This window comes from Pezoporus wallicus, unplaced genomic scaffold (genome assembly GCF_028554395.1).
Source record: "Pezoporus wallicus isolate ANWC-B61680 ecotype Strahan unplaced genomic scaffold, APGP_CSIRO_Pwel_v1 contig_4161, whole genome shotgun sequence".
In the NCBI taxonomy this organism is placed as follows: domain Eukaryota; kingdom Metazoa; phylum Chordata; class Aves; order Psittaciformes; family Psittacidae; genus Pezoporus; species Pezoporus wallicus.
Window position 1 is genome coordinate 2,619,350 of NW_026639584.1, and position 27,043 is coordinate 2,646,392.

General features: G+C 47.4%; 1 protein-coding gene across 3 annotated transcripts in view; it reads left to right on the forward strand.

Moving 5' to 3' along the window:
* LOC130602326 (rho GTPase-activating protein 7-like) overlaps positions 1-24,921 on the forward strand; it is a 45,220-nt gene extending 20,299 nt beyond the window's left edge. The window contains exons 1-11 of one of the 3 annotated variants that reach the window (XM_057415114.1): positions 12,746-12,902; positions 13,389-13,460; positions 14,955-15,036; positions 15,541-15,604; positions 16,856-18,213; positions 18,657-18,827; positions 19,504-19,663; positions 20,324-20,522; positions 22,167-22,386; positions 24,386-24,500; positions 24,857-24,921. In XM_057415114.1, the coding sequence (XP_057271097.1) occupies positions 14,957-15,036; positions 15,541-15,604; positions 16,856-18,213; positions 18,657-18,827; positions 19,504-19,663; positions 20,324-20,522; positions 22,167-22,386; positions 24,386-24,500; positions 24,857-24,874 (2,385 nt within the window). In that variant the 5' untranslated portion in view covers positions 12,746-12,902; positions 13,389-13,460; positions 14,955-14,956 and the 3' untranslated portion in view covers positions 24,875-24,921. Of the gene's footprint in view, positions 1-12,745; positions 12,903-13,203; positions 13,227-13,388; positions 13,461-14,954; positions 15,037-15,540; positions 15,605-16,855; positions 18,214-18,656; positions 18,828-19,503; positions 19,664-20,323; positions 20,523-22,166; positions 22,387-24,385; positions 24,501-24,856 lie in introns of those variants that run through there. The other 2 variants (XM_057415115.1, XM_057415113.1) reach the window with 2 other exon arrangements.
* The last annotated feature ends 2,122 nt before the right edge of the window (positions 24,922-27,043 follow it).

Genomic DNA, 27,043 nt, shown 5'->3' on the forward strand with positions numbered 1-27,043 from the left:
CCTGTTCTCAGGAGATTTCCACCCAAGCAGATCTGACTGTGTGCATAGATAAGCTTGGGATAGTCTTAGATCTAATATGACACTTGCCTGTTGCTGCTTCCTGAGCTGTTAAGATATATTGTTCGAAATAGCAACTGTCTTTTCATGTATAAAACTGGTCTGTTAAAATCAGGAGATGCTGGCTTTGGGTGACTGGCAGAAAATTGACCTGTCCAGCTGCATTGATTGGTTTTTGGAACAGGCATCCACTGTATCTTTGAGCAATCATCTGTCCATCCACTTTCTTCAACAGCTGAGATATAATACAAGTAGGAAGAAAAATAAGCACAAGGTCCTCTTGTGCTTTTCTGGTTAAGGAAGAAGCAGCTGTTTTGGGGGAATGATGACTGAAAGAGGATCCAGTTCGGATAGATCATGTTTAACTTGGTCTTGGTTCACAGCAGTATCACAGCAATGTCTGAAAGCCAGAGGGAAAGATTGCAGCTCCTGCGGCCGCTGGCTTCGGAAAAGAGCAGATCAGAATGGATACCATCTGAACAACTTCACACCTTCAGGCCTGGTCTGTGTGCCAGAGGGACACAGCAGTATGGAAGTGATTCTTGTTATTTTACACACCACCTTTTATTTCCCAAGCGTGCAAGGGTCATTTCTAGAACAGGTCATCCATTTATGCTCAAGTGTCAGCCATTTTGGAGACATATTGGTAAGACAGAGTGGGCAGTCTGGTTTTATGCATTTAAATGGCTGGAAATATCCTGGTAACTTTGTTCTCTTTCTGTGCTGCTGAAGTGCTGTCTGCTGGACTCCAATTCATAACCAGCACAGACCTTTTCACAAGTAGTACCATTTTCATGATACTGAAACGCTGAGCAGTGATGCCAGGGAAGCACAGCAACGCCCATCTCTGTTCAGAACTGGCATGCCAGGTATCTGGCAAACCTCTCACCACCACTTCCACTTCAGAGCCCTATTAGGCTGAGCTGCCAGAAGCAGATGCTGTATCCAAGGAGGGAGGTAGCAGTGAGCAAAGGGGTTGTGAAACAAGGCTTTGTGAATCAAAGCTAATTACAATCTCTTGGTTTCTTATGTGGGAAGAGCTGAAAGGAAATACTTTTCCATGCAATTCCAAGAGTATTATGTAGAGAATTTCTTGACATTCTGCCTCCTCCTTGCAATCGTCTGGCTCTCCCATTGTACGTGATGTCTTTGGCAATGGTCACCACTGCCCAAAGCAGGACACTGTGTTCACTGGTGCTGGAACAGGACCTGGCACACGTTGCCAAGGCCATGTTGTGCCTTGCTCTTTTGGATTTGTTTCTGAAACCCTTGTTGGGTTCCCTTCTAAGGAACATGTCATGGCTGCAGAAATTTACTCTGGAGAGCAGCAGATCCCAGCCAGATTGTTTTGCTGGGAAAAGCACTTGGTCATTCGTGACATAATGTTACTTTGAATAAAAAGCATGCAATAATGACAGTGAATCTGTAAAGGCCCAGGTGTGGTGCTGTGATTTTGCTCTGGGTACCCTGTTCTCTGCACTTGGCAGTTAAACTCTTCTGTGCACTGTTCCCATGCAGGAAGGTTTGACAAGGATATTACAGCCTCTGAAGGGGAGACTCCTCATGGAGCTCCATCCACCCACTACATTTCTCCCAAGCTTTTCCAAGTTAAATGTTCTTGGTGAATTATGAAACGAGATGTTATCTTCTTTGCTACTACATTCTCTCACGCGTATTTTAGGAACTTCACTTTAGGAGGATGGTGCCAGACTCTTTTCAGTGGTGCTCAGTGCCAGGACAAGGAGCAATGGCCGTGAACTAAAAACACAACCAGTTTCACCTCAACATGAGCAAGAACTTCTTTCCATTGAGGGTGGCAGAGCCCTGGCACAGGCTGCCCATGGGGGCTGTGGTGTCTCCCTCTCTGGAGACATCCCAAACCCACCTGGGCACGCTCCTGTGTGCCCTGCTCTGGGTGACCTGCCCTGGCAGGGGTTGCACTGGGTGATCTCCAGAGGGCCCTTCCAACCCTGATGATTCTGTGAGTCTGTGATAATGTGATTCTGGAAGAATTCTTCAATTTGTTTAGTCTAAGCATAAAAATTCCCTGAGAAAATTCCTGGGATTTGTTGTGATAGCAGTGTTTTCCTCATTAAAAAATGCTTGACTTCTAACAACAAAAGACCGAAGCTGTGTTTCAGCTTGAAATTTGACCTGCTCTAATGAGATGCAGATCGCACAACTTTAATGGAAATGTGTGCATGGGGATTTAAAGGCGTGAAGATTAAACCAAGCCATTATCACGTGTTGGACAATGGCTGTTTTCCAGGATCAGCAATTCCACAATATTTCCTGTCATAACAACATAGAGTAGTTGTGGTTATTGTAACAGTAAGTAAACAGCCATATAAAAAGGACAACTTCTTCTAAGCAGTACAGGAACCACAAGGATGCTTTAGCTTTCCCTTAGAAAAAAGGTGATGTGTTTTATTCTGTCTTACCTGTGGTATCTGGTATTAGAAGGGGAATTCTCTCTTGTCTTTATTCCCCTCTAGAAGAGGGAAGGAGGAAATTCCCTGCCATTATGGGTTGTCGTGACCTGATTGTTGAAGGCTGAGTTTGGAAAGGAAGACACAAAAGTGAGAATTCGTGATTACCTGACATTACCTGGATTTCAGGTCTGCGTTTCTTAGGTGAGCTTGGAAACATGAGAGCTTTGTCTGCAGGTTTCATTGGAAGGTCCCAATGAAAGCAGCCAAGCAAAGTTCATTGGGAGATGGAGAAAATACTATGAAAACTATTTAAAAGCTTTTATGATGTTTCAAGATTCTGATGATGAAGACTGTACAAGCCAGCTGTGAGTGGGTTTGAATGACTACAGGCCGGGCGAACCATGAGGACACGTTTCCTGTAATCCAGCAGCTTTTTGACTGATTTGAGACCACACCATTTTATCTTGATTTTCAGGGGAAAGATCTGCTGTTATATGGGGGGCTATGAATGTGCTTATTTTCTCATACTTCTGCTCTCACGCAGCTGCTTTCTGACAAGAGACCAGAACGACGACTAGATGCTGCTTCTGCAACACGATGGGTTAATGGTTTTTGTCTTCGCCTCAACATTACTTCAGTGTATCCAAGAATGTATTTTTAACAATATTGTTTTCCTCTTTTTAAGCAAGGTTAAGGGCTTTATTCAGCTTACTCTTGTCACAAGAGAAGAAAGATAGTCACGCAGCCCAGGTTTTCGCTCATACATCTTGCTCCCTGAAATACATATCCTGGCAGTTCATCTCCTCCGCCTTGCGTCATAGGTGATAAAGCGCCAGTCTTTGTCCTTGGGAAAATACCTTTCAATGAATGGATTTCCTTGTCAGGAAGTTTTTGGTTTTGTTAGCCTGTGTTGGGTTGGGTTTTTTTCCCTTAATTTTTCTCATTATTTCCTATTTAAATACTTTTCTATTGGGTTTATTAATTTTCTTCTTTGTAAGTGGTGATTTTTTCCCAGTACCTTCAATATTAATCTATTTTAACTCTGTCTTAATGCATTGACTGTATTTTGTTCTGCATTTTTCCTCCCACTTGGTCTAACTCCTTAATTAATCATGCAGCTTTTCTCTGAACAACTTGTTTCCATAGAAATATCTTTCTTGATGCCTACTAGTATAGTCACAGCTGACGTAAGACTTCTTGATATAGAACTCAAGATCATCAGCCATGAAAATGGAAAACAGTTACTTTGGGATCTTACTAAGAGAAAGTCAGAAATGAAATTCCATTCAGTTTCGATTCCTAAAAAGTGTTTGTTGTGGGAGGCACTGAAAGGGAACCATAGGAAAAAGAAGTGAGGTGATCTCTGATAAATGTATTTACATGGCAAATATTCCAGTGACATCAGAATTCAAACATGCAAGAAGCTTGGCTTTAATGACCCTGCTTCTCGGCACAGCGCCTGTCTGAAATCACTGCAAGAACTTGGGGCTTTTGTACAGTTTTGGTTAAGTATGAGTAAGGGATTTGGGAGCATCAGGCTCATTTAGAAACATGATTTATTGTGTTCATGCAGTATTTCTTGAAGTTGTTTCAAAATGACCCGCTCTGGGATTGTCTTTCACCATATTTGAGCAAGGTGGAATGTGACTGGTTTGGAGACAGCGTGTACAGAGTCCCCATGTGTGCTGACCTACAGTAGGCTAATGGTTGGGTTCTTCACTCAGGTTAAGTCAGCTTGGAATTCAGCCTGGGTCTGGAGAGCCTTCAGCAAAGGTGAGTGGTTTCAGAAAAGAGGAAATCAAGCTCTAATGACCATTTGGGGAAAACATCCCATTTTTTCAGGCTTCATTCCCAAATAACAGGATAAGCTTTAGGGCTTTACTAATGTAAATGGGTGGTCCTTGACGGCTGAAGAGCTGGAAATGGGAAAGCCCAGGTGAGCATGAAATGGATTTTCTTGTCTTCTCTACTTCTGGCACAGGAGCCTCTTCAGCAGCCTCAGAGCTTGTGGCCCCACAGCTGGTGTGGAGGGTTTGAGATGCTGAGGAGATACCCAAATGCCTCTTCTGAAACTGAGACATCGTTATTCCAGACATCCTTGGGAAAACAGCAGTTCCTGCTTCAGATATAGATGCTGAGGATCAGATTCTGTAGGGTGTAACTTACTGTGTGTGGGCAGAACCTCCTCCAGTCAGAGACTGATGTGAGCATCCCCAGGTTTATTGTTGGTAAAGTATTGGGTGAGGAGAAGCTCCCCATGACCTGGCTTCAGTGTGCGTTTGAGCCCAGAACCCCCCCGTGTGCTGGGCTGCATCCCCAGAGCGTGAGCAGCAGCTCAGGGAGGGGATCCTGCCCCTCTGCTGTGCTCGGGGGAGACCCCCCTGCAGTCCTGATCCAGCTCTGGGGCAGCAGCACAAGAGGGACGTGGAGCTGCTGGAGTGAGTCCAGAGGAGGCCACGGAGCTGCTGCGAGGGCTGGAGCAGCTCTGCTCTGGAGCCAGGCTGAGAGAGCTGGGCTGGGGCAGCCTGAAGAGAAGGCTCCTGAAGGGGAGACCTGAGAGCAGCTCCAGTGCCTAAGGGGCTACAGGAAACCTGGAGAGGGGCTTGGGACAAGGGATGTAGGGACAGGCCAAGGGGAATGGCTTTAACCTGCCAGAGGGGAGACTGAGATGAGCTCTTAGGCAGAAGCTCTTCCCTGTGAGGGTGCTGAGGCGCTGGCACAGGGTGCCCAGAGAAGCTGTGGCTGCCCCATCCCTGGCAGTGTTCAAGGCCAGGTTGGACACAGGGGCTTGGAGCAAGCTGCTCTAGTGGAAGGGGTCCCTGCCCATGGCAGGGGTTGGAACTGGATGAGCTTTAAGGTCCCTTCCAACCCAAACCAGTCTGGGATTCTATGATTTTAGGGCTATGCATTGTCATCTCATGGCAAATACCCAAATGAACATGAGTGGAAAAGAGAAACTGCATGGTCTGGATGGAGCGTTTCTATCATATGAAGCAGTGTGCTGATGTTGTGCCCAGATTTAAATTATACATTCTGTCTCCCTAACCCAAGCACATAGCTGAGAATTTAATCAGTGCAGGGTGTGTACTTTTTATATTGCTTTGGGTGGGTCTGGCAAAAAGCATTTTCTTAGCTAATCACAGCTTGATGCCATATATCACACATATATCACGCATATATCACACCACCTTAATACCTTCTGTATTGTGTAGCCCAATGCGAGTATCAAATACATTTTATATTGTGCCATATGAATTATCAGTTTAGGAACCAACTGCATGAAAAATAGACCACAAGTCTGCAAATTTTGCATTTGGTTGTTATACAGAGAATAAATCTAATGATAATGAAACAGGAGGGTATAATGATCCTAAATGAGATGGGGTAAATGAAATTAACAGAAGAATTCATTACTTCTTCAATTCTGAAATCTTCATTTAGAAAGAAAAGAGCCATATCCAGAAGAATTCTTGTTTAAAATAGAATTAATGGATTTTATTTTTTCTTATCCATTGCTTTCAATCATCTCCTTCTTTTTTTCTACTGTGTTGTAAGCTCCGAAGTGTAAGAGCCTGAACAGCACAAGATGTCGTCCTACAGAAATTTAGAGCCTGGTCTGGTTACCTGGAGTGGTTCATAGAGTCTGAATTATCTTTGGGCCTGTCTAATTTAACACAGTATCCCACCCTTACGCCTGCCCTATAAAGAAGTAATGCCCAACAGCCCAGCAGAGACAAAGTTATTAATGACTTAAGTCAACTAATAAGACTTAACTTCCAGGGAAATAACTTTAAATGTATTAATAGTTCTGAAACGTTCTTCTGAGAGCAGCCTACAGGACACCCGGCACCGTGCTGAGCATCCTGCACAAGGGTTGTTCAGGCTGTGAAGCCTCATCATGTATTTTTGTTAGAAATCTACAGTTTTGTATTGCTCAGTCGAGTTAAAAATCAGAGCAGAAGTTTTTAAATAAACTTTATGTGACAAAACAGCAAATCTACATTGAGAGCTTGGGGCTGGGGTTTATATTAGTGTAGTCAGTGAACCAGTGTCATTACAGGCGGAAAATCACAGCAGTAGCGAACTCCAGCATATGTGAGGAAGTGGAGTCAGTTGCAAGGGTCCCAAAGCATCATGTTTTCAGCACACAGATACATTGCTCAAATGCATATGAATTTTTCAGACCACAAACTATATTTTGTCTAGACTAAGTCTATATAAGCAAAATGAAAGCTCTGGTTCTGTCTGGTCCATGAAAACCATTGCACCAAGAGACACAACTGCACTGCAGCCACTGTGCAGAATGGCTGGGGCTGGACCTCGAGTTTCCACATGGATCTAGCTCCTGCTCCATCCCCAGCTGAAGGTCTGTTGCCAAGCGCAGCATCATTTGGCTGGGTGCAATGTCAGGCTGAAATGTCAGTGTGCTGGGGGCTTGTGAGGAAGGAGAAAATGGGACAAAGGGTAATTTGGTAAAAAACATGAAAAATCCCTCAAAATGACATCGGTGAGATGGAGAAGAGAAGGCTCCTGAAGGGTAGATGTTAGAGCAGCTCCAGTGCCTAAAGAGGCTACAGGAAACCTGGAGAAGGGCTTGGGACAAGTCACAGAGTGGCTGTGGCTGCCCCATCCCTGGCAGTGCTCAAGGCCAGGTTGGACACAGGGGCTTGGAACAAGCTGCTCCTTCTGTGTGGAAGGGGTCCCTGCCCGTGGCAGGGCTTGGAGCTGGAGGAGCTTTGAGGTCGGTCCCAGCACAACCCGCTCCCTGCTCTGCGACCCCCGTGCGCGGTTCCGCTCCCGCACACGCAGCGCTGCCGCGGCGGGGCGGGGCCGGGGGGCGGGAGCGGGGCCGTCGGCGGGGCCGGGCGGTCGCACGGGCTCGGTGCGCTGCGGGCGGTGGATGCTGACCCCGGTGCGGATGCAGGTGGGTGCTGCAGGAACCTTCCTCCCGCTCAGTGCCTTCCGGGCTGCTCACCCTCCAGGTCAGGCTCCTCTCGTACCTGTTGCTTCTGCTCATAGCTGGGCGCGTTTTGGGAACGCTTTGTAGATCATAGAGTCGTTATTGGCATGTTGCAGAATTAAGGGAACCTTAGTGCCGCACGATGAAAGAGCACGGACAGGACACTTGGTTTGCTTTTTCTTACTTCTGTGCTGTAGTTTTGCTGACGCTGGCTCTGTTGTAGCAAGCAGTTACCCTTCCCTTACAGCTCCTCCCGGGAATCTTACATCAGCTATTTCTCAGTATTTCTCTACAAGGGTCCCGTAAAAAAATCCAGCCATAAGGAGCTTCTGCTCCAGAGGAATGGTGCATCTGCTCCTGCTTCAAAGCCAGAAGGGCCAAAGCACAGGGAAACAGTATAGCTGGGATTAGACTGCAGGGACATAAATCCCCTCTCTATTGCCACCACTTTTACTTGGAATTTACAAGTATGGATTTGGAATTTAGAAAGGTACACTCTCATTTCTCCTGAAGTCAGTCTGAGTTAGATACCTAATTCCCTCAAGCCCTTTGAAATTCCTGCAGAGCAAACACTCCCTTCTCTATCTTACATAGGAGCAATTAAAAGATCAGCCAACACTGACAAGTGTGGTCTTTTTTTAGTGTGGTCTGCAAAGAAAATGCCTTTAAAATTGCCTAGATCCCAGTAACCAACATGGGAAGCTAATGGTAAGAACCTGGCTAAAGATCCTAGTGTCAGTTTGGCACTCCTGGTAATCAGCTTGGGAAGCTCATGCCAAGGTACTGGAATACATGGCAGTTCCCAGCTGTGATAACTGAAGAGCTGGCTCTGGTTCCAAAACACCAGTATGTTAGTAAAGGAAGAATGAAGGAACAAATATGTCAGCCTTTTCCTTTTCCAGATATTTGTATGCACTATCAGTACGGAGTCTGGATTATCCTGGCAAAGTTCCAAGCAATAATCCCCTTCTTAAGTGGGTTTCAAGTACAAGTAGACTTTGCTATTTTGCATTGCACAAGGGACAGTAGAAAAACATTATTTATGATCCATCTCAGCATTTGGAGAGTTTCAGTTTTACAAGCCCCTGTCTGCTTATCCTGGGCAGTGTAAACACCCTGCTTTGAAAGCATTGCGTGTGAACCTTCAGCAGTGAGTAGACAGCATGTTCAGACTCTCTCTTGAAGTAAAAGGAGGTAACAAGAAAAAACAGTTCTTGCAAAACCCATCACAGGAATAATGCAGTCCTGAACAACCACAGGAAATCATAGTTCTAGCGCAGTGAATACATCTTTCGCTGAGTGTGTATAGAATGAAATAACTTATTAGCAGCTGTAAGTCATAGGGCAGTAATACAAATGTTTACACACCCAGGAAGATACACAGACCAGAAAGATGCAATGGGAAAATCAACACTTTATCTTCAAATGGACCCTGAAAGAGCCTTGTTGCTTCCGCTGCCACCAGCACAACCAGTACTGGCAGGATGTATCACTGCTGCGGGACCTGCCAGCTCACCAGCAGCAGGGGAATGCATGGCAGGGTCTGATGTGTGGCTGCCAAGCACACCCAGTGCTGTTGATCCAGCGCTGAGGAGGGGAGCGGGACAATGGCTGGGGACTGGTGGTGATGGGAGGACACGGCAGCATCTCACTGTGCTCGCACTTGGTTGTGCTGCGCCAAATCCAGCAGGTTTCAAGGTGGGGCTTTGGTGTCTGCTTGTCTGTTGCTGTGGTGGGAGGGTTAGTGCCATGTGGAGAGGAAAAACAAGCCTTCCAGTGTAATGACAGAGATTGGGAAAGAACAAAACTCTTTGGCTATTCTGTTTCCTTCCAGATTGGTGTAATATGCAGTCAAAGTCACGAGGCAGTCCTGCCTTGCCTGTTCTCCTGCCTGTACTCGCATGGCACAGGGAGGAGAGGCTGGATGAGTGCCTCCCAGCAAGGCATGTTTCTGCTCCTTTCTGCATAGCAGCAAGTAGGGTCCTGGAGTAACTAATACAGAGGTGCTGCAAACAGCAAGAAAACCTCTCAAACTGCCCAAAGTTGTTCAGACTTAAACACAAATCCCTTTAATTAATGAAGACCTGATCGCCACGTGATTCTGACCTGTCCAAACTGGAAAACTGGTTTAGCTGAGGATAGAAATAAAAGTAATGCACCTACCACGTACTCAAAAAACAGTCTAAAAGATGATGATGGAGGAGAGCTCCAGTGAGATGTCTGTGAAAGACAAGACAGTGAGGCTCAGGTTTCCTACAGCTGAGCTGCCCTAAGGGCTGCCAGCAACCGTGTGTCCCCTGCATGTGCTCACCACGGCCGTTATCTTACCACTGGTGCCCATTGGGGCATGTGGCAGCTGGTTCAGAAAGCCAAAGCATCACATACCTGACCTTGCCAAGAAACATGAGCCATTTCCTGATCCATTGGCTGGCCAGGATTGCTTTAAACACGGCAAGTACAATCTGACGCTCTTCTTCAGTTGAAGCTCATTATTATCTTGTAAGACTGACTGGCCTGTTTCCTATTCAGCTTTTTGCTGGTTTCAGTTGCTGCCTCTCTTCCCTTGGTGTTAGCAAAGTGCTGCTCTTGTGAGGAGAACATCTCAGGGAGAATGCCTAAATCTCAGCACAGATGTCTTTTTATTATTGCAAGCATTGCTGGCAACATTGATGTTCATTCTGATAGGGATTTAATACACGCTGCAGCATCTGGTTCCTAAGTACCTGATGAATCTGGGTTTGCTCTCCAGTCTGCAAACAGGATAATGAGCACATGGGGAAACACTGTTTCTCAGGTCTTAAGTCCAAGTTGATGAAGGAGAGGAGGTGTCAGCCAAGCTGATGTGGATGTTGGGACTCTGGAGGAAAGGAGCCAGTGGGGCACGGAATGGCACCACCATGGAGGAAATGGGGCAGTGGCCCTGGAGGGCTCCTGGGGTCATTGGAACAATTGTCAAGGCTGTTTTCAGTGGGGCTGGACTGAGCCATCTTCAGCACAGAACCTGGGTAACCCACAGCCAGAAGATGGCACAGGCCATGTGTACTAATTCTCATGAACATCGGGTAGCCACCCATTGCCCATAGCACGGCTGGTGTGGCTAGGAAATACTGCTGCAGCCTCTAATCTGAGACAGAATGTTGAGCTCTGCAGAAAAATGATTTCTTTTGCATTTGCTTACTTGTGAAATCAGTTGAGGAGGAGGTGACCTGTTGAGGTTCCTCTGCTGTTTCAGTGGTGCAGATAGCGCCCAAGAGGTCTGTTAAAAAGTTGTTGTCCTCTTTCATGCCATGTAGCTCTCAGGCAGATACGCTGCAATTGCAATAGTATTTTGTGGTGCTGTTCTATACTGGCTTTCTGAAGGCTCTCCTAGTTCCAGTTGCTATTCAGGAAGACCTAACTTCTCTGCAACAAGCATCTGAGCAGCTATTCTAATATCAGCCTGAATCCCCCAGGCAGGTATGTTAGTGTTAGCCATTAATGCTACTTACAATTATTGCTCTTTTTTTACTGCTCTGACTTCTTATTTGCAGAGCTTTAGAAACCTGTGGGGTCCCTGGTGGAGAGCACTGCTGGGGTGCTTCATCTGTATCCTGCCAGTACTATCTAGTCATCTCATGCCATAAAAGCAGAGCAGTCTTGCACATCAGCTCTGAGTGCAGCCCTATGGAGATTGGTTATTTCCTTTCCAGCAATTACGTCCTATTTCTTTTTTATTTCCTCCTCTCATATTGATCATTCTCACAGTAATACGGGCTGGTCTGGGAATTCCCTTTCATCAGAGTAAAATTCCCAGCCAGCCATTACGTCTTCAGGATTTCAATTTCCAGTAGCACTGGGGAGAGGCAGCAGAGACCCTTTCAATTGTTATTTTAGCAGTGAAATAATCACAGCAAATCAAATGGCAAATAAAAGTAGACATGCCAAGAACTTATTAATGCTTCATGTGTTGTCTCCTAACGCAGCAGTGACACTGCAACATGGGACTGTGCAGAGGTCTGAGAAAAGGCCTGAGGATTTACATTAGCAAAGAAAATTCCCTCAGCTCCTGTGTCCTTGTCCTGTGGAAGAGGCCACCTCGAAGTATTGAATGTCACTGTGTGTTCATGGAAGTGTCATTACTGGCTGCAAAATACTTTCTAGCCTGTTCTTATTTACATCACTGTTCATGGCTTTGTTTGCTCTAAAACTAGAGCTGTACTTCTAATGTGTTGGGAATGGGGAAGCTTCAACCCCTGCTCAGTAGCTCTCCTGTCTGCACTCAGAAAAGCTGTGCATAGGCTCAAGCTGTCTAGTTCAGAGTGAGATGTGGAATAAGGACAGGTTTAGCTCCTCCATGGCTGAGCTGGTTGAGTCTACTGGGTTTTTCTAAGTGAAAATCACTTAGTCTTTGTGAAGCTTGTCGGTGTTAGGCTGGTCATCCATCCTCCTGGCTCTACAGATTCTTTTCCTTTCCTCTTTTGCTCTGCAAGTACAATGCTGGTGTTTTATCAGTCCCCTGTCTTGGCAGTCAGTAAATGCTGTGTTATGATTAAGATCACGATAAACTCTGGCACTAAGTATAGTAATAAATGTAGGCACAGTGTATATAGGCTATTGTGGAAGAAATTAGTTTCTGTACTGCTGTTTGGGAAAGAAAAAAAAAAGGAGTAAAGGAGTCATGCATCTGTTTTATGTAGAAACATTCTTATCATCCTGTGGTATCGCTTTATTCTCAGATGAAAAGCCATGGGTTTGTGCAGAAAAGCCTTTGTTACAGATGGCATTGTCCAAGTTAATCAAGTGATAATGGAAATAATTTCAAGTTTAGAAGTAGAATAATAAAACCATGGAAGATCTGTAAGTGTTTTGATGAGTTTCTTCAGTCTGTTGCACTGATAACTTACAACTGAGAAGCTGGAGCAAAGCAAGCAGTGATTTTGAATAGGTATGTCTGTGAAGTGAGTTGGAATCCAAATCTTTGGGTGTATATGTAAAGAAAATGTTTTTAAGAAGCAGGTATGTTCCTCCAGCCTAGCATGCTGCATTTTAAGGAGCTTTAAAAACATTTCTCTCTACTGATCATGCTTGATTTTAAGGTAGTTTTAAAATGTTTCTTTCAAATGAGACTTTGCCTTTGGGTGGTGTCTGTTGTAAGGTGTGCTGGAGCACAAAAAGTGTAGCATGGGAAACCTCTCGTCTTCAGTAGATCCGGCAGCTTCTAGGATTTGCAAAGGTTCGAGCCTGTACTCATGCTGAGTATGTTTATGTTTCTGAGGAATCTGGTGAGTGTTCTGTGATTCTGTGAAGTGATACTCTGCTCCTGCTCCTGTGGGAATGTTCCAGGATTGGCCATGGGGCTTTCTGAATTGTCACAAAACAAGCTGCTCATTCTTGACATCTGCTTGTGCTGAAGTGGCTGCCAAGTTGCTTTGGTAGTTGGCAAGGAAATAGACATTGATAGACCCTAGCAACAGGTACTCTTGAGAACTCTTATTCTGGGAATACTTACCCTGTGTCCAGTGCTATTAATGTTGTGGTAGCATTTTGAGTTTATTTATAGGATTTGTTTGTGTCTTATCACCATCTCTTCAAACTGGAATGCAGAATGGGCTCTGCTCTGCAGGAGCACAGACGTGCATCATACACCCTTCTCTCATGACTCATTTTGACATATAACAGGCACTTCCCTGTCCAAATCTCAGCGGTAGTTGATGTAGATCCATGTATGACATCTCAAGTATGTGCTCACATTTGCTCTCTATCCTGTGTTGGAATGACTACTCCAGAGCAATGGACATGTATGAGAACATCAGGCACAAGAATTTATTTCTTTTTAGTAATACACTAACAAAACTGTCATATTCGTCTGAGAATCCACCAAATAAAACTAACTTGCTTATATTGTGAAAGCACAACCCCTGTGAGCTCTGCAAATGAACAACTTTATGTTCTCATGGCAGAAATTGAAGCCAGAGAAGCCTGCGACTGGCTGAGAGCTGCCGGGTTCCCCCAGTATGCACAGCTGTTTGAAGGTAGGTATGAACCCAAAGACTTGTTGAGCAACTGGCACCGAGTTCAAGTGGTATTGTTTGCGTAAAGAATACTTCAGAACCTGACACTTTTGATGGAAGAACTGCCAAATGCTGTGGTATCTTCATGCAAACCTGCAGACAAACAGTAAGCTGGAGCGTAGTCTCTCAGCAGTGACCGGTTAGCATGGAGTCAGTAGAATTCTGGAGAATTCTACTTTCCTGGTTATTGTTAGGCTATAACTCCATCAAATTTCTGCTATTGTGATTTTTAGAAGCTTCTAATTTTCTCAGGCTCTTTTCCTTGGAGTGCTGGGTGTTTTTGCCAACTCCTTGATTGCAGCCAAACCTCATCTCAGACTCTGTAGCCTTTGGTCTTGAGCAAGCTTGTTTTACTGGTGTTTTGACAGACAGTGTTGGAAAAATCGTCTTGCAATCCCAAGCTTTTAAAGCAGAACTCAGAAGCAGCCAACCATTCAAACAATGCCGTTTCAGCATGTTTTCATGTTATTAAAGCCACAAGGAGTGTTTATTACTTGTGGGGGAGATACGGGTTTGTCGAGAGCCTGTGTAATATTCAGGCAGCACTTGTGCTTATACCCTGAAACTGTTCTTCTTTAAAATGTGTTTATTGTTATAAACATTGAGTGCAACAAAAGCTAATCTACTTTTAAGAGCAATTTTATCAAAGAACAGCAGTTAGAGGACCAACAGTAACTCTGCCTGCTCTCCTTCCCTCCTCCCCCGTGCAATGCAAAATTAAAACCTGGAAGTCAAGTAATAGAGCCAAATTTGAAAGCTGTATCCTATGAAACATGGTGCATCATGGAAATTATTGCTGTCTGACTACAGGAGGTTTCATTTATGGAAGCTGTCAATCTTACAGATTGGAAATGTACATTGTCATGATTCTGAAAAATGGCTCCTCTGTTATCTTGCTGCTTATGCAGTGTCCTGACCTGACCAGGTAAAATAAGCTTAAAAAGTAACCCAAGAAAATATTGATGGATCTCCCTGGCTCCCTCATCTGCAAGGCTAAATCTCTCCAGCTGGTGTATTGATTAGCTTCAAGCACAGCATGGTTTGTCAGGCTCGCTACAGCTCAAAGGGCATGTGTCATGTGCTGCGTTGTACCTTGCCATCAGCAAAAGCTCATGTAAAATGCTCCTAGTTTTGTACTGTACTGGAAGGCAGAAGGTGCAGAGAACCTTCGCCAAAGCAAAGAAATACTTCTGTATTTCTTGACTATAGTACTTAGTCACTGGAAGCTCCTGGGACTGCAGCAAATGCTTGTCTAGCTGTAATTAAGAACAGCAAGCAGATACCTGCGGTTACTCTGCCACTTGTAAGGAGCTGATCCTCACTTGAACGACCTTTGTCTGGATATATAGTTATAGAAATGGATTTATATGTATTTCACCTGTGATAGATATGTCACACAGTTCAAAGTCTGTGCAATTACAACTCGGATTTCAGCTTCACCTTCTTTGTTTACAGATATGCAGTTTCCTATTGATGTAAGAACTGTAAGGAAAGATCATGAATTTTTAGATGGAGATGCCATTGACTCACTATTCAGGTAAACAGTAATTACAAACCATCTTTAACACCTCCAGGCTCCATAGTTACTTGTCATTCATCTTTTCATGCCTTAGTTTTTGTCAGACTAACAAGGTCACCAATGCTGCAACTGAAGGAAATCCCTTAAGCACATACTTTAGTGCCACTGAAGTTGGTTGTTTTCAGAGTTGAAAGGTAAAGGAAGCACGTGTCTGCATGTCTGCTTCAGCCAAGGTCGTAGTGACATTATACAAAGTATTAAATCATTAAAGCTCATCATGTGGTTTTTAATTAACTAGTTAATTATGGTCCTCTTCTCCAATTTTAAGATGGCAGAACTGGAACTGTGAACATCATGGGACTATACTGTGTTTGGCAAAATGTATGGACAACCTCTATCAGAATGTCAGTCTTTGACAGCGGGAATGGAGACTCTGTGGTAGAAGCTCACAGCATGTTTGGTGCAGGTCTGTTTTCAAGAAATGAAATGGTTTCAATTCAAAATGTCTCTCTTATATCCTAGGCGGCTTAACACACTGAACAAATGTGCATCACTGAAAGTGGAGATAAGCCGTCAGAGGAAACAGGTATGTTTGTATCATCCAGTTCACTTTCTCATTAAAAATGTGGTTAGCATTATGTCAAAAACCTGGTTTAGAAGGTGTATGAAAGATTTGCAGTTTCTGAACTTTTCTTTCTGTTCTCATACATCCCACAAAGCATTTGCATTTTCTGCTGAAAAGCATAGTGATGGAGATTGAAATGATGGTCATGGGTCATGGGTAACTTTGTAAGGGAGGTTAGGTGTGGGGTTTGAAGCAGTCTTTAAAAACAATTTGAAACATATTACTGTCTGATAGTTGCACCAAGGCCCCACCTCAGCATGTCTTTTATTGCTTTCCTAAGCAGTTTCACATCATATTTAAGGCCTGGAAGTGAAATTTCACTCTTACTGACTAAACAAATAAGAAATGAAAATGGAGAATCCAAATAGTGTCAGCCAATGTCAAATGTCCAGCCAAAAGGTGTGAGAAAGGTTTTAGCTGTGCTGGCTTTGCCCTCTCTTGCAAGTACTATAGCTAAAACAGTTAGAGCCACATCTTGGCTGGTTAATGCCAGGATTGGAAAGCCTCTTAGATCCCATGGGTTTTACTGCAGGACCAGCAAGAAAATAATGTGTTCTTTGGGAAAAATGTCCATTTTTGGGGAAAGTTTCATTCTGCCATCAGGGAAGAATGGGACAGGAGAGGGTCCGCAGAGGAGACACAGGTCATTCCCATCTCTCTAAAGTCACTTGGAATGGGGACAGCACATGGAGCACGTGGGGCAAGTGGCCAGTGGGGCTGAGGGTGCGTCAGCTATCAATGCACCACTCCAGGAGGGCGTGCCAGCTATCAATGCTGCCACAGCCCCACAGCCAAAGGCTTCTTTACTCGAAAACTGGATGAGTTTTAGTCACAGAAGCATGAAAGAGTGTTCGATTTGTATGGCTTTAGGAAAGGTAATGTAAACCCAATACAATGATCTTTCAAAACCTTTGGATTTGACACAAAACAGGATTTGTCATCCTCAAATCAATCTTGTCATCTTTTCCTGGGGTGAATTTATCAGATTGGTCAGCATGCTTGGGAGTGATTTATCAGCATGTTTTTCGACTAACAGCACAAAGCTCAGGGCAGACCCTCAGTATCTGAATGGTGACATTTCCATATGCTGCTCTTGGGGTTTTGGAGGCAGGCAGAAAATGTAAATCCCTTTTTTGCTATGATTTTTGGTAATTTAAAGTTTGCCAAACTTTGCCCTTGAACTCTACTTTCTTTTTTTCTTTTCCTTCTAAGAGTGACGACTCTGACGACGACGAACCTTGTGCAATAAGTAACAAATGGGCTTATGAGAGGTGCAGTCAAAGATGGTCTCGTATCGAGAGCACAGAAGGTTTTCCAGGAGAGGAAGGTGCTGGTGCACCAGTCCCAGGCAGTCCAATACCAAAGAGCACCAGCAATGAGGATGCAACCTTTCTGGGTCCTGGCGAGAAACATGATGTGTCCTCAGTTCACAGTGCTAGCAGTGGTGACAGTGACACTGTTAGCTGCCCAAAACCTTTTGAAGATGCGGAAACCAGCGCAAGTTCTTCAAGATGCTCCTCAGTTAAGGTGGCTTCACTGGACTCTAGTTTTAGTTGTTCCCTTCCCCCCAGTGAATTTTTAAGTACCACCAGTGAGGAGAAGCTTTTGGATAAGTCACCCTATAAAAAAAGGAAGAGCCTTCTAAAGAAAATGGAGAAGTTGCATTTAAGGAGCTGCAACTTAAGGAGTGGTCAGTCAAAGGCCAAACCTATGATAAGTGAACCTGTTCTTCTGGAAGGACTTAATGAAGAGAAGATGAAGATGCTGAACTGTGTAAATATTTCTGACCTCTCTGGCTTCCAAATAAAGAATAATCCTTCTTTTTCTCCCCACAGTTTCAATAGCAGCAATCAGTCTGAAAACAGCAGCACTGTGAGTGCTCCAAGTCCTGCTATAAACCCACACAGCCACTGTGAAGGAAGGGGGGTATATGCAGAGGACTTGGATTCCAGCAAACTCTTTCTGTGGAATGATCTATCTCAGCAAAACCTCAAAAATGACATGAAGTTGCAAATGAACCAGATGTTTCAAATACCACAAGGCCATAAACCTGGCACCTTCCCCATAGCACTTACAAGTAGCTCTCTGGCTCCAGCAGACAACTCTTCTGTCAACTGGAGAACTGGGAGTTTTCATGGGTGCAGAAGGAACCAGATCAGAAGCAGTTCCAAGGACTCCAAAGTCCCCAGGAGTCACCTTTCATGTGCAGATAACAGGATGAGCATATATGACAACATGCCTAACACAGAACTTGATAATTTGGAAGCAGCACAAGCTGGTGATGATGATGTATTTTCAGAACTGAACAGTGTTATAGAAGATGTCAATGGTCTCAAACAATTGGTTGCTCAGTGGACAGAGGAATTCTCAGATGATGGGGATTCAGATTTTGCCAGTGACTCGACCTCTTTGTTTCCATCCTCACCTAAAGGAATCTGCCATGAAACACACGGCTCAGAAGATAAGAGAGCAGGACTCCCCGCCACTGTGGGAGAGAGCTGCTGCGAACCGGACAAAGAGGCCAGTTCTGCAGGCCTGGCATACGTGGCAGAGTCTAGAAAGACCAGCAGGTCAGCCCTCCTTGGGTTTCCCTAGCAGACTGCCCCTTTGATTCTCTCTGCTCAAAATGTGATTGCTTTTCCAGAACAAAGTATTCCCAAGGAAGTCTGTTCCGCATAGCAGGGTCTGCAGTGCTGGTACCAGGGACCACCTGTACTGCAGGTACCAGGTCTGCAGGCACCCTGGTGTCTACATCTGCTCTGACCTCTGCTGAAAGGAGGGTGCTCATAATCTGTGTGAGCGCTTACCCATTTCAGTTCAGACTTTATGGCTGTCTTGCTGCATTTCTTATTGAAGCACTTTGTACCTCCCAGATGAAAAGCTGTTAAATGCACTCACCATAAAGTCTTTGGGAACTGCAGGTCATTTAGAGTTAGGTGCTTCACAGATGCAGGCAGAAAACTAACAGGGACAGTGGGAATAGTCCTAAGTTTAAACATTATTTATCCTGCAGGCATGGGAAGCAACACTGGTCTGTGGAAGAGCGTGTGAACCTGGGAATCCTTTCCCTGCAGACTGAGGACCAGTCAGCAGCCCAGCTAGCCCGAACACAAAAACTGGCTTTGCTGAAACTCACCACTTTGATGGACAGATACTCCCCTTCCAGTAAGCAAGGCTGGAACTGGTAAGTTGTCTAATACCTGTGTGGGAAAGAGAGGATTTGATGCAAGCAAGTGGATTTCCGTGTCTGCTTAGATTACATGTGCTCAACAGGAGAAACTTTATCCTGTTAAATCACTGGCAGTTCCAGGGTTGCTTCAATGGCTCCAGGGTTTCCTCTGCTATGGACTGCACTTTTGCTTCTCCCTGGTGGTCATGCTGTTACTGACTTTAAAGCACTTCACAGTTTCTCTCTAAACTTTGAGCCCTGTTTGCAGAGATCCCCCACAGAGATTGCAGGACCTGAGGTGAGAGTGGCCTGGGCTGAGTATCCATTTCCTCAGCATCAAGTCCTTGTTTGAACTAAAACAATGACAAAGTCATTCAGAGGACTTAGAAATACCACTTAGCATCTTGTGATAGGGATCTGGTACTTGAATATAGAAAGAAGTGAAGAAGCCTGCAGTTGTCCTAGAGGGGTGGAACGTATTTCACATGAGGATGCTTTATTAAAGCTGATTTCAGTTTTGAAGGAAGTCATTCCTGTAATGGCCCTTAATGATTTTCTCTTATGATGTGATGTGTACAGTTAAGTATGGAGCAGAAGTTGAGGTTGAAAACCTTTCCCATGCACATAACTGGAGTAGCAGGTATAACTGTGCTGGAAAGTTGATGAGTTGCTTGCACGTTGTTATTTTCAGGACAATACCAAGGTTCATCAAAAAAATAAAAGCCTCTGACTACAAGGACAAGAATGTGTTTGGGGTTCCTTTACTCCTGAACGTCCAGAGAACAAGCCACCCACTCCCTAATGGCATACTCCAAGCACTGGACTACCTAAGAAGCCACTTCCTTGACCAGGTATGAACCTGAGGCAGCCCAGAGCAGCTCTGTTCCATAAATGAATCCTGCTCCAGGAGCCATTCTCTGTTCCCAGCTTTTGTGAAGGACTTTCTTGCCTCCCAAGGCTCTGAACAGGCAAAAAGGTGTAGGCCTGAGCAGGCAGCCTGTGAGGAAATGCCGGTGCTGTTTCCTTCTGGGAATACCTTCAGTCCTGTATCGTTTTGTGTGCATGGCAATGGAAGTGTGTGCTGCAGATGCTGTTTCCATAGCAGAGCTGCAGGAATGGGAGTTTCTTTGCTCCAGCATCAGCATCATGTACGTTTTCTGTTGGATGAACACACACTGGTGCATCAGAAACCCGTAGTTCTCATGTGACAGTAGCCTGCTCAGGCATACTAATAGGTGCCAATAGCGAGGATTTTAAAAGAAGTCAAGAAGAGTAATTTTGATTTAAACAAAAAGGCAGCAGACATGACAACTGGTGTGTCTTTTACAGCTGGTTCTGTGGGCATCAGTCATTGTTTGCCATGTGCTGTTTCTAATGGGACAAAACTATTTCGGTGCTAGATCCCACTACCACAGGGTCTTACATATTGAAAGTGAAGGATCAATTGTTTGTCAGAGGTTTGATTCTTGATGCCTCCTCTCTTCATCTGAAATAGTTCCTTTCACCTGCAGGTTGGCCTGTTCCGAAAATCCGGTGTTAAATCCAGGATTCTGTCTTTAAGAGAAATGAATGAAACCAGCCCAAACAACGTGTGCTATGAAGGGCAGTCAGCATTTGATGTGGCAGATATGGTGAAGCAGTATTTCCGAGACCTTCCCGAGCCCATCTTCACTAGCAGACTCTGTGAATCCTTCCTCCACATCTACCAATGTAGGTAACAAAAGCTGGGGTTTTCCAATTCTTTCAATACCTTAATATTCAGCTGTACAAGGCTGCAGTCAGAGGAGGATTAGTGCCATGTCCCCTGTGGCATTGGAGACAAGTCAGGCAGGATGGTTCTGAGGGGAGTTCATTGTGGCTCTGGGCTGAAGAGCTGCACATCTGCATCCTATGGGCCAGCTGTTTACTAACACTGTCTTTTCTGTGCTTTGAAGGATGAGTGTGACACCCTATGTCACAGCAGCCTCCTAAACTGTGCTTTAAAATGGCTGTTTCCTCATGCAAACTCAAGAAAGAACCTAGTCCCCTTATGCATGGTATGAAGTGTCTGCTTCTGCAAGGAGTCATGTTATATTGACAAAATTCCCTTATTAAGGTTGCTGTGAAACAGCCCTTTTCCCTGGACATGCCAGCACCTTTCTGCCCATGCTCCCACTGTTACTGTCCTTGAGATTCAGCCTGTCAAAGAAGGAAAAATGAAGCTGAAATCTGGCTTTGAGCATAAACAGGTTCAGCCTCCAGTACGTTGTCCTCAAGGAATTCACTTTCCAGAAGCAGCTGGGTTGGGGAAGGAAATTGCTCTGGGGGCTCATGATGATGTTGTTACAGCAAGTTTTGAGGAAAGCTTTTGAAAGCCCAAGTGTGAGCTTTCTGTGATCAATGTGAGTAAATGAGTTGCTGCTGTCCTGGGTATGATGTGTGTCCAGGAAGGCTGGGTTTGGGTTTCATTTTTTAACCTGTCAGGCTTTTAGAATTTTGTCTAAAAATGTTGTTTGTTTGAAACAAGTTTTCTTTTTGCATTCACAAATCCTTTTTGTAAAGGAGTCCTCAATTCCTCTGTCCAATGGATGTGGAACTGTTTAATTCCATTTATTATAACCTGGCCACTGTCCACCTCCTGTCTCCTGTTCTGGGCTAGAAACAGCAAGTGTCTGAATTCTGCTCTCCCATCTTCTGCCACATCTGGTTTTTGGAGATAAAAAATGTGCTGCTTTCACCAAGAAGAGTATTTTGTGTGTTCTATGCACATGCTTCTACTTGAAGGGAAAGAGAAGTGATCTTCTTCCCTTTGTAGTGGTGTAAGTTGGAGACACCCTCATGATAGGGGGATGCATGACAGGATGAGCCATTCCTGACCTTCTGCAGGAGCTATTTGGGCACACAGTCCCACTGTGGTTCAGTGTGAATTGAAATCTGTTGGCAAACATAGTTCTGTGAATTGAGTTATCTGAGAGCATCTGTTCTCTTCATGCCTGAAGCTGAAAGGAAAAGACAGTGGAGTACCTATACCCTCCAAAGTAACATTCCAGAGTCATATTTTATAGGGAGACAGGCTCTTATTTGGATAATAATCAGAGCCAGTTCAGGATAAATCCATTATTGTGGTGTTCAAGATAGATAAACTGCAAGTCACGCACCAGCATCACTGGGTATGAATGTGCACCTTGACAGGGAGCAGGTGAAAACTGTATTTGTGTGATGTGACAGTGGTAACAGCCTTTGCCTTGTCTGTGGTGCACTGTAGTGACAGTGAAATGGATGGACCTACTGTTCCAATGCCCTGCTTGGGGCTGTGTTGATGGATGCATCCTCTGCAAGTCATGTGTGATGTTCATCATTCTTTCCTGTCTTCAGACATGCCAAAGGATCAGCAGTTCCAGGCTGTCCAGGCTGCAATCGTCCTTCTCCCAAAGGAAAACCGAGAAGCTTTGAAAATCCTCCTGTTCTTCCTGCGAGATGTGGTTGCTTTTGTGGAGGAAAACCAGATGACCCCAACCAACATTGCTGTCTGTCTTGCACCGTCTTTATTTCACCTCAACACCCTGAGGAGGGACAGTACCTCCTCCTCCACTAGGTATTAGCATCTTAATGCTTGTATTGCTGCTCTCTATAGTGTTCTTAGCTGGAACAATGCTGGCTTAAGGTCACTGTCTTCTTTGAAGAGGGAAATAGTGCATGTCTTGGTGTTTGTTTCAGCTATGTTCAGGGGCAGCAGGAGCTGACCGCAGTGCATGGGGTGATCCAGTGGCTGCTTGTCCCGTGTAGGGCAGAGTGGTAAGAAGTCACAGTGCTATGCTCCTGCCTGGTCTGTGTGTGAGCCAGCCTGCCTCCCTCCCCACTGGTGTGCTCTTCGCAGCTGCCCCAGGTCCAGCTGCCCAGGAATGCATCAGTCTCCAGCTTAAAGAGGGGAAATTGAGATGAGCTCTTAGGCAGAAGCTCTTCCCTGTGAGGGTGCTGAGGCGCTGGCACAGGGTGCCCAGAGAAGCTGTGGCTGCCCCATACCTGGCAGTGTTCAAGGCCAGGTTGGACACAGGGGCTTGGAGCAAGCTGCTCTAGTGGAAGGTGTCCCTGCCCGTGGCAGGGGTTGGAACTGGATGGGCTTTAAGGTCCCTTCCAACCCGAACCATTCTGTGATTCTATGATTCTGTTTCCCACTGGCTGCATTGGACTAGTGCTGGCTGTTGGAAATGTGACTCCTATGCTGGCAGCCTAAGCTCAGGTGGAGCTTTAAGGCCCTGCAGGTATCTGGCAGGCTGCAGCAGCTGCTGGCACCAGTTCTGCTGGGTTATCACCAGGGGATCATTCCTGCCAAACCCAGCCACCAGGATGCTGTCAATTTATCTTAATAAGTAAAAGTCTCTGGGCTGCATCAGATCCAGTTTGTACGTGCAGGGAGAAAGGTGCCCTTGGGCCAAAGCAGATAAATAATCTCTGGAAGCATTCATGCCTTATCTGGTCTCCTGAGGCAGGGCTGTTTGCTCCATGCTCCTGCGTACGGACATCTGTCAGGGTAGAGGACGGCTGCCTGGTGGATGGAACCTGTGCACCCATCGGAGCAGCAGTTCGTGGCCTTGCTGCGGGGAGCTGAAGATGAGGATGAGCTCTGAAGCAGACGCTGTCAGTTGTGCTGCTGGTGTCTTCCAGGCTGATGGCGTAGGCACTGGAGGGGGGAAGAAAACACTGGGGGCTTTTCTTGTGAGTGGCACAGAAGATGTGAAGCTGCCCAAGCACACCCAGAGCCCAGGGCTGAGCCAGCACACGGCCTGGAGCCAGTGTGGTGGAGCTTTGGTGGCAGCCCATCCTGCCAGGCTTGTGCTGTGTTTGAGCCCCTGGGAGCCACACTTTGAGGCTGTACTTCTTTGGCTTACATGACCATTGCTCTGAAATACTGGGACCAAAAAATAGAGTTTTCTCTTTGTTGTCACTGTTCAGAAGCCAGGATGCTTTGAAGCTTCAGCTTCTTTGTAACTGGGCATTAATGCCGCAGTGTAGGCTTCTGACTTCAAAGGGCAGGAGCTGACAGGTCTGACTTTGAGGAGCAGCGCTGAGGACTCTTATCTTCAACCCAATTTTCAAGCCATTTGGCAGGAATGCATGTAGATGAAAGTATCAGAAGCCAGGATTAATGATGTCATGTAGTGATTATGAATTACAAGAGGGGACTGTTTTTGAAACATGGTTGGTGCGGTTTGGGCTAAAAGATTTAGAAGGTTCTGTGTGGGCTTTGCAGGGTTATCCAAGGAGTTTGGTAGCACACACACATCAGTTTGGGGTCATTGCTGCCTTTGGCCACTTGTGTTGATGTGCTTGGGGAATAACAAGCCTTGACTTGTCTTTCTTGGGCACAGTGGTCAGTGCTGCCCCGGGCACTCCTGGCGTGCTGGAGGCAGTGCTGGCTGTGGACCTTGCTGTAGCGACAGAGCAGGCGCCCCTGCAGGGCAGAGCGGGTCCGTCAGTGCAGTGCTTTCACTGGGTGCTGGTTCCCTGCCTCAGGCAGAGCAGCGGAGCGGGCACCCTGCGCTGTGGGGCACAGCTGCCTGCTCACAGCCTGCCCTTACCGACCCTCTCCCCAGATCCAGCCAGAGGAAGTGCAGCCTGGGGAAGCCGGACCAGCGGGAGCTGAGTGAGAACCTGGCAGCGACGCAGGGCTTGGCGCACATGATCATGGAGTGCAACAGGCTCTTCCAGGTACCATCCTGCTGCCGCCTGCTCCGAGCAGCGCGTTGGGGCAGAGCCCGGGGCCCGGCTGCTCCCCAGCGGGCCGGTGCCCGCAGCAGGGGGAAGCTCAGCCTCAGGGTGGGGTTTATGGATCAATCACAACTGTTCGCAGTCTGGGAGCGTTCCTCCGGCTTGGGGCCAAGGGAGGGCACCCGTGGGGCACCCGTGGGGCAGTGGCTGGTGCCGGGAGGGACGCCTCGGCTGGGGCTGACTTGACCGGCCCTTGCGGGACGGGTTGGAGTGGAGGTTTTGCTGCCGGGGCGGCGGCAGAGCAAGGGCCGTGCCCGAGCCTGGTCACCTGGTAACCTGCGGGCCTTGACCCACAGACTGACTTCCCGGCGTGACCTCGGCCTCTGCTGCTCTCCGCGGGCTCGCCTGGCGATCAGAGTGCCCTGACCCTGGCTGCTGTCACCGCCCCTCGCTCGCTGGCTCACCCCCTGGCTCCACCTTGGACCTCACCGCCATGATGCGTCTGATGATCTGGATTCTGGGCTGTCCCTGCCGGCCGCCTCTGCCCGGCTCAGGTCCTGCGGGACCAGCGGCTGCCCTGCCAGCCCTGTTATCACACTGACTCCTGGCTCCGTTCCCTCAGGGTGCCCCCAGCCCTTGGCGCACCCAACAGTCAGCTTGGACCTTCTGCGGCACTGCAGCCCCGCGGCTGGGCAGGGGCTCCCCTGGGCTGACACTGCCCTGCCCCGGAGCCCCCAGCACTGACCCCTCAGCCAGCCCCGGCCTCTGTGTGACACTGACCCCCCCAGCCCAGCCTGGGGCTGCATCCCCCCCCCCGGAATAGCCCCACAGGGACTCTGAGCCACCCTTGGACCTGCAGATCCTGCACCTCCTGCTACCACCGGGCCACTTCCCACAGGTGCCACGGTGAGCTGCGGGGCTGCCCTCTCCAAGGGGTGCCCCCTGCCCTGCCCTGCCCTGCCGAGGGTTCAGTGCTGACACTCGGGGCTGCTGTGCCCTTCTGCTGGTGACCATGAGGAGCAGCCCGTGCCTGGACCCCAGCCCAGGCCCTGGCACTGTCCCTGCCTGGGCCCGTGCCCACCGCTGGACCGTGCCTGGTGCCGGTACCACAGGGCCTGACCCTGCCCGGTCACCCCCGCCCGCTGCGGCGCCACAACCGGGACACCCGGGCGGCCCCGCTGCCGCTCCGTGCCCGCGCTGCCCATGCTCAGGTACTCGGGATGGGAGTGGGGAGGGCCGGGCGGTGGTGCGGGCCCGGGGCGGACCCCCCCTGGCTCGGGCTGTGGGTGCTGGCGCTGGGGTGTTGGTGGCCACGTCGAGCAGCCGTGAGGAGACCGTGTGTGCACAGCATGTGCGCTGGGTGCGCTGGGGGCTGCCACAGCTGAGCCCTCCCCAGCCACTGCCTATGGGACATCGGGTAAAAATACCCCTATCTTTTGTATCTGTGTGTATCTATACAGAAATCTGCACGCACACGTGCATATAGACACACTGATGCATGGCAGCAAGCACCTCAACCCAGAGCAACACCTACTCGGACAGGAGCAAAGCTGTTTCTGTGCTGCTTTACTTCGCACAGCAGCTGCCCCCACCCCCCAAAGCAAAGGAACGAGCCACGGCCCACTGCCTTGTAGCTGACGGTGTTTCCTCGAGGCTTCCACTGCAAACGCAGCAGAGGTTTGCGAGCTCTGCAGGGATTCAGAACATCGCTGCTCTGGGGAACGGCGTTTCCCTCGTGTTTTCCAGCGGGAATGGAATTAATCGCTCTGCTCCTCCCCTGGTGAGCCTCCTGCCTGCTGCTGGCGGCGCTGCTGCCCTGAGGCGCGCAGGGAGCACCCCTCTTGTGCAGGCTGGTCCAGGCACCGTGCACAGCGCAGTGCTGTGGATGCAGGTGGTGCAGCCCACTGCCTGTGCTCCGGTGTTGTGGGAAGCGTGTGGTTTCATATCCCACACGTGTGTTCAAGTTCAGGTCTCAAGTGTGATGTCCCATCTGTCACAGGTACCCGACTTGCCTTGGTCAGCTCATGAGCACCTTCCATGAGACAAGCATTCAGGGCTGGCACTGCTGGGCTGAGATGAGGCTGCCTGGCTCCCAAGAGCTTTGTGCTTGGCTGAGGGATGCCAGAGATGACAGCAGAAACTGGGGACCTGCTCCCACTTGGCAATAAGGTAAAGAGGGTGGTGAGCACCATCAAAGCAAGGTTCCTCCAGCAGCATGGGTGACTGCACTGTGGTTAGAGGATTTCCTGGAGGTGCTCTTGGGCATTCTGAGTTCTCAGTCCTTAAACTGCAGCCTGAGGGAGAGGTGTGCTGTGTATGGGTCTGGGGGTTTGGTTCCTGCAGAGAATTGCTCTGGGCTGTGCCTGTGGCCACTCATCTGCCTCTGTACCTGCAGGTTCTGCTCCTGTGCTCTCCCTTCCTTACTCCCACCCCCTTCCCTTCTTACTTCCCCCGACTTTTATTCCCTCTTTTTAATCCTAAGGGAGTGCTGCCCCCCCAGAGCATCTTTCCTACCACAACCCCACCCCAAAAGACACAGACAC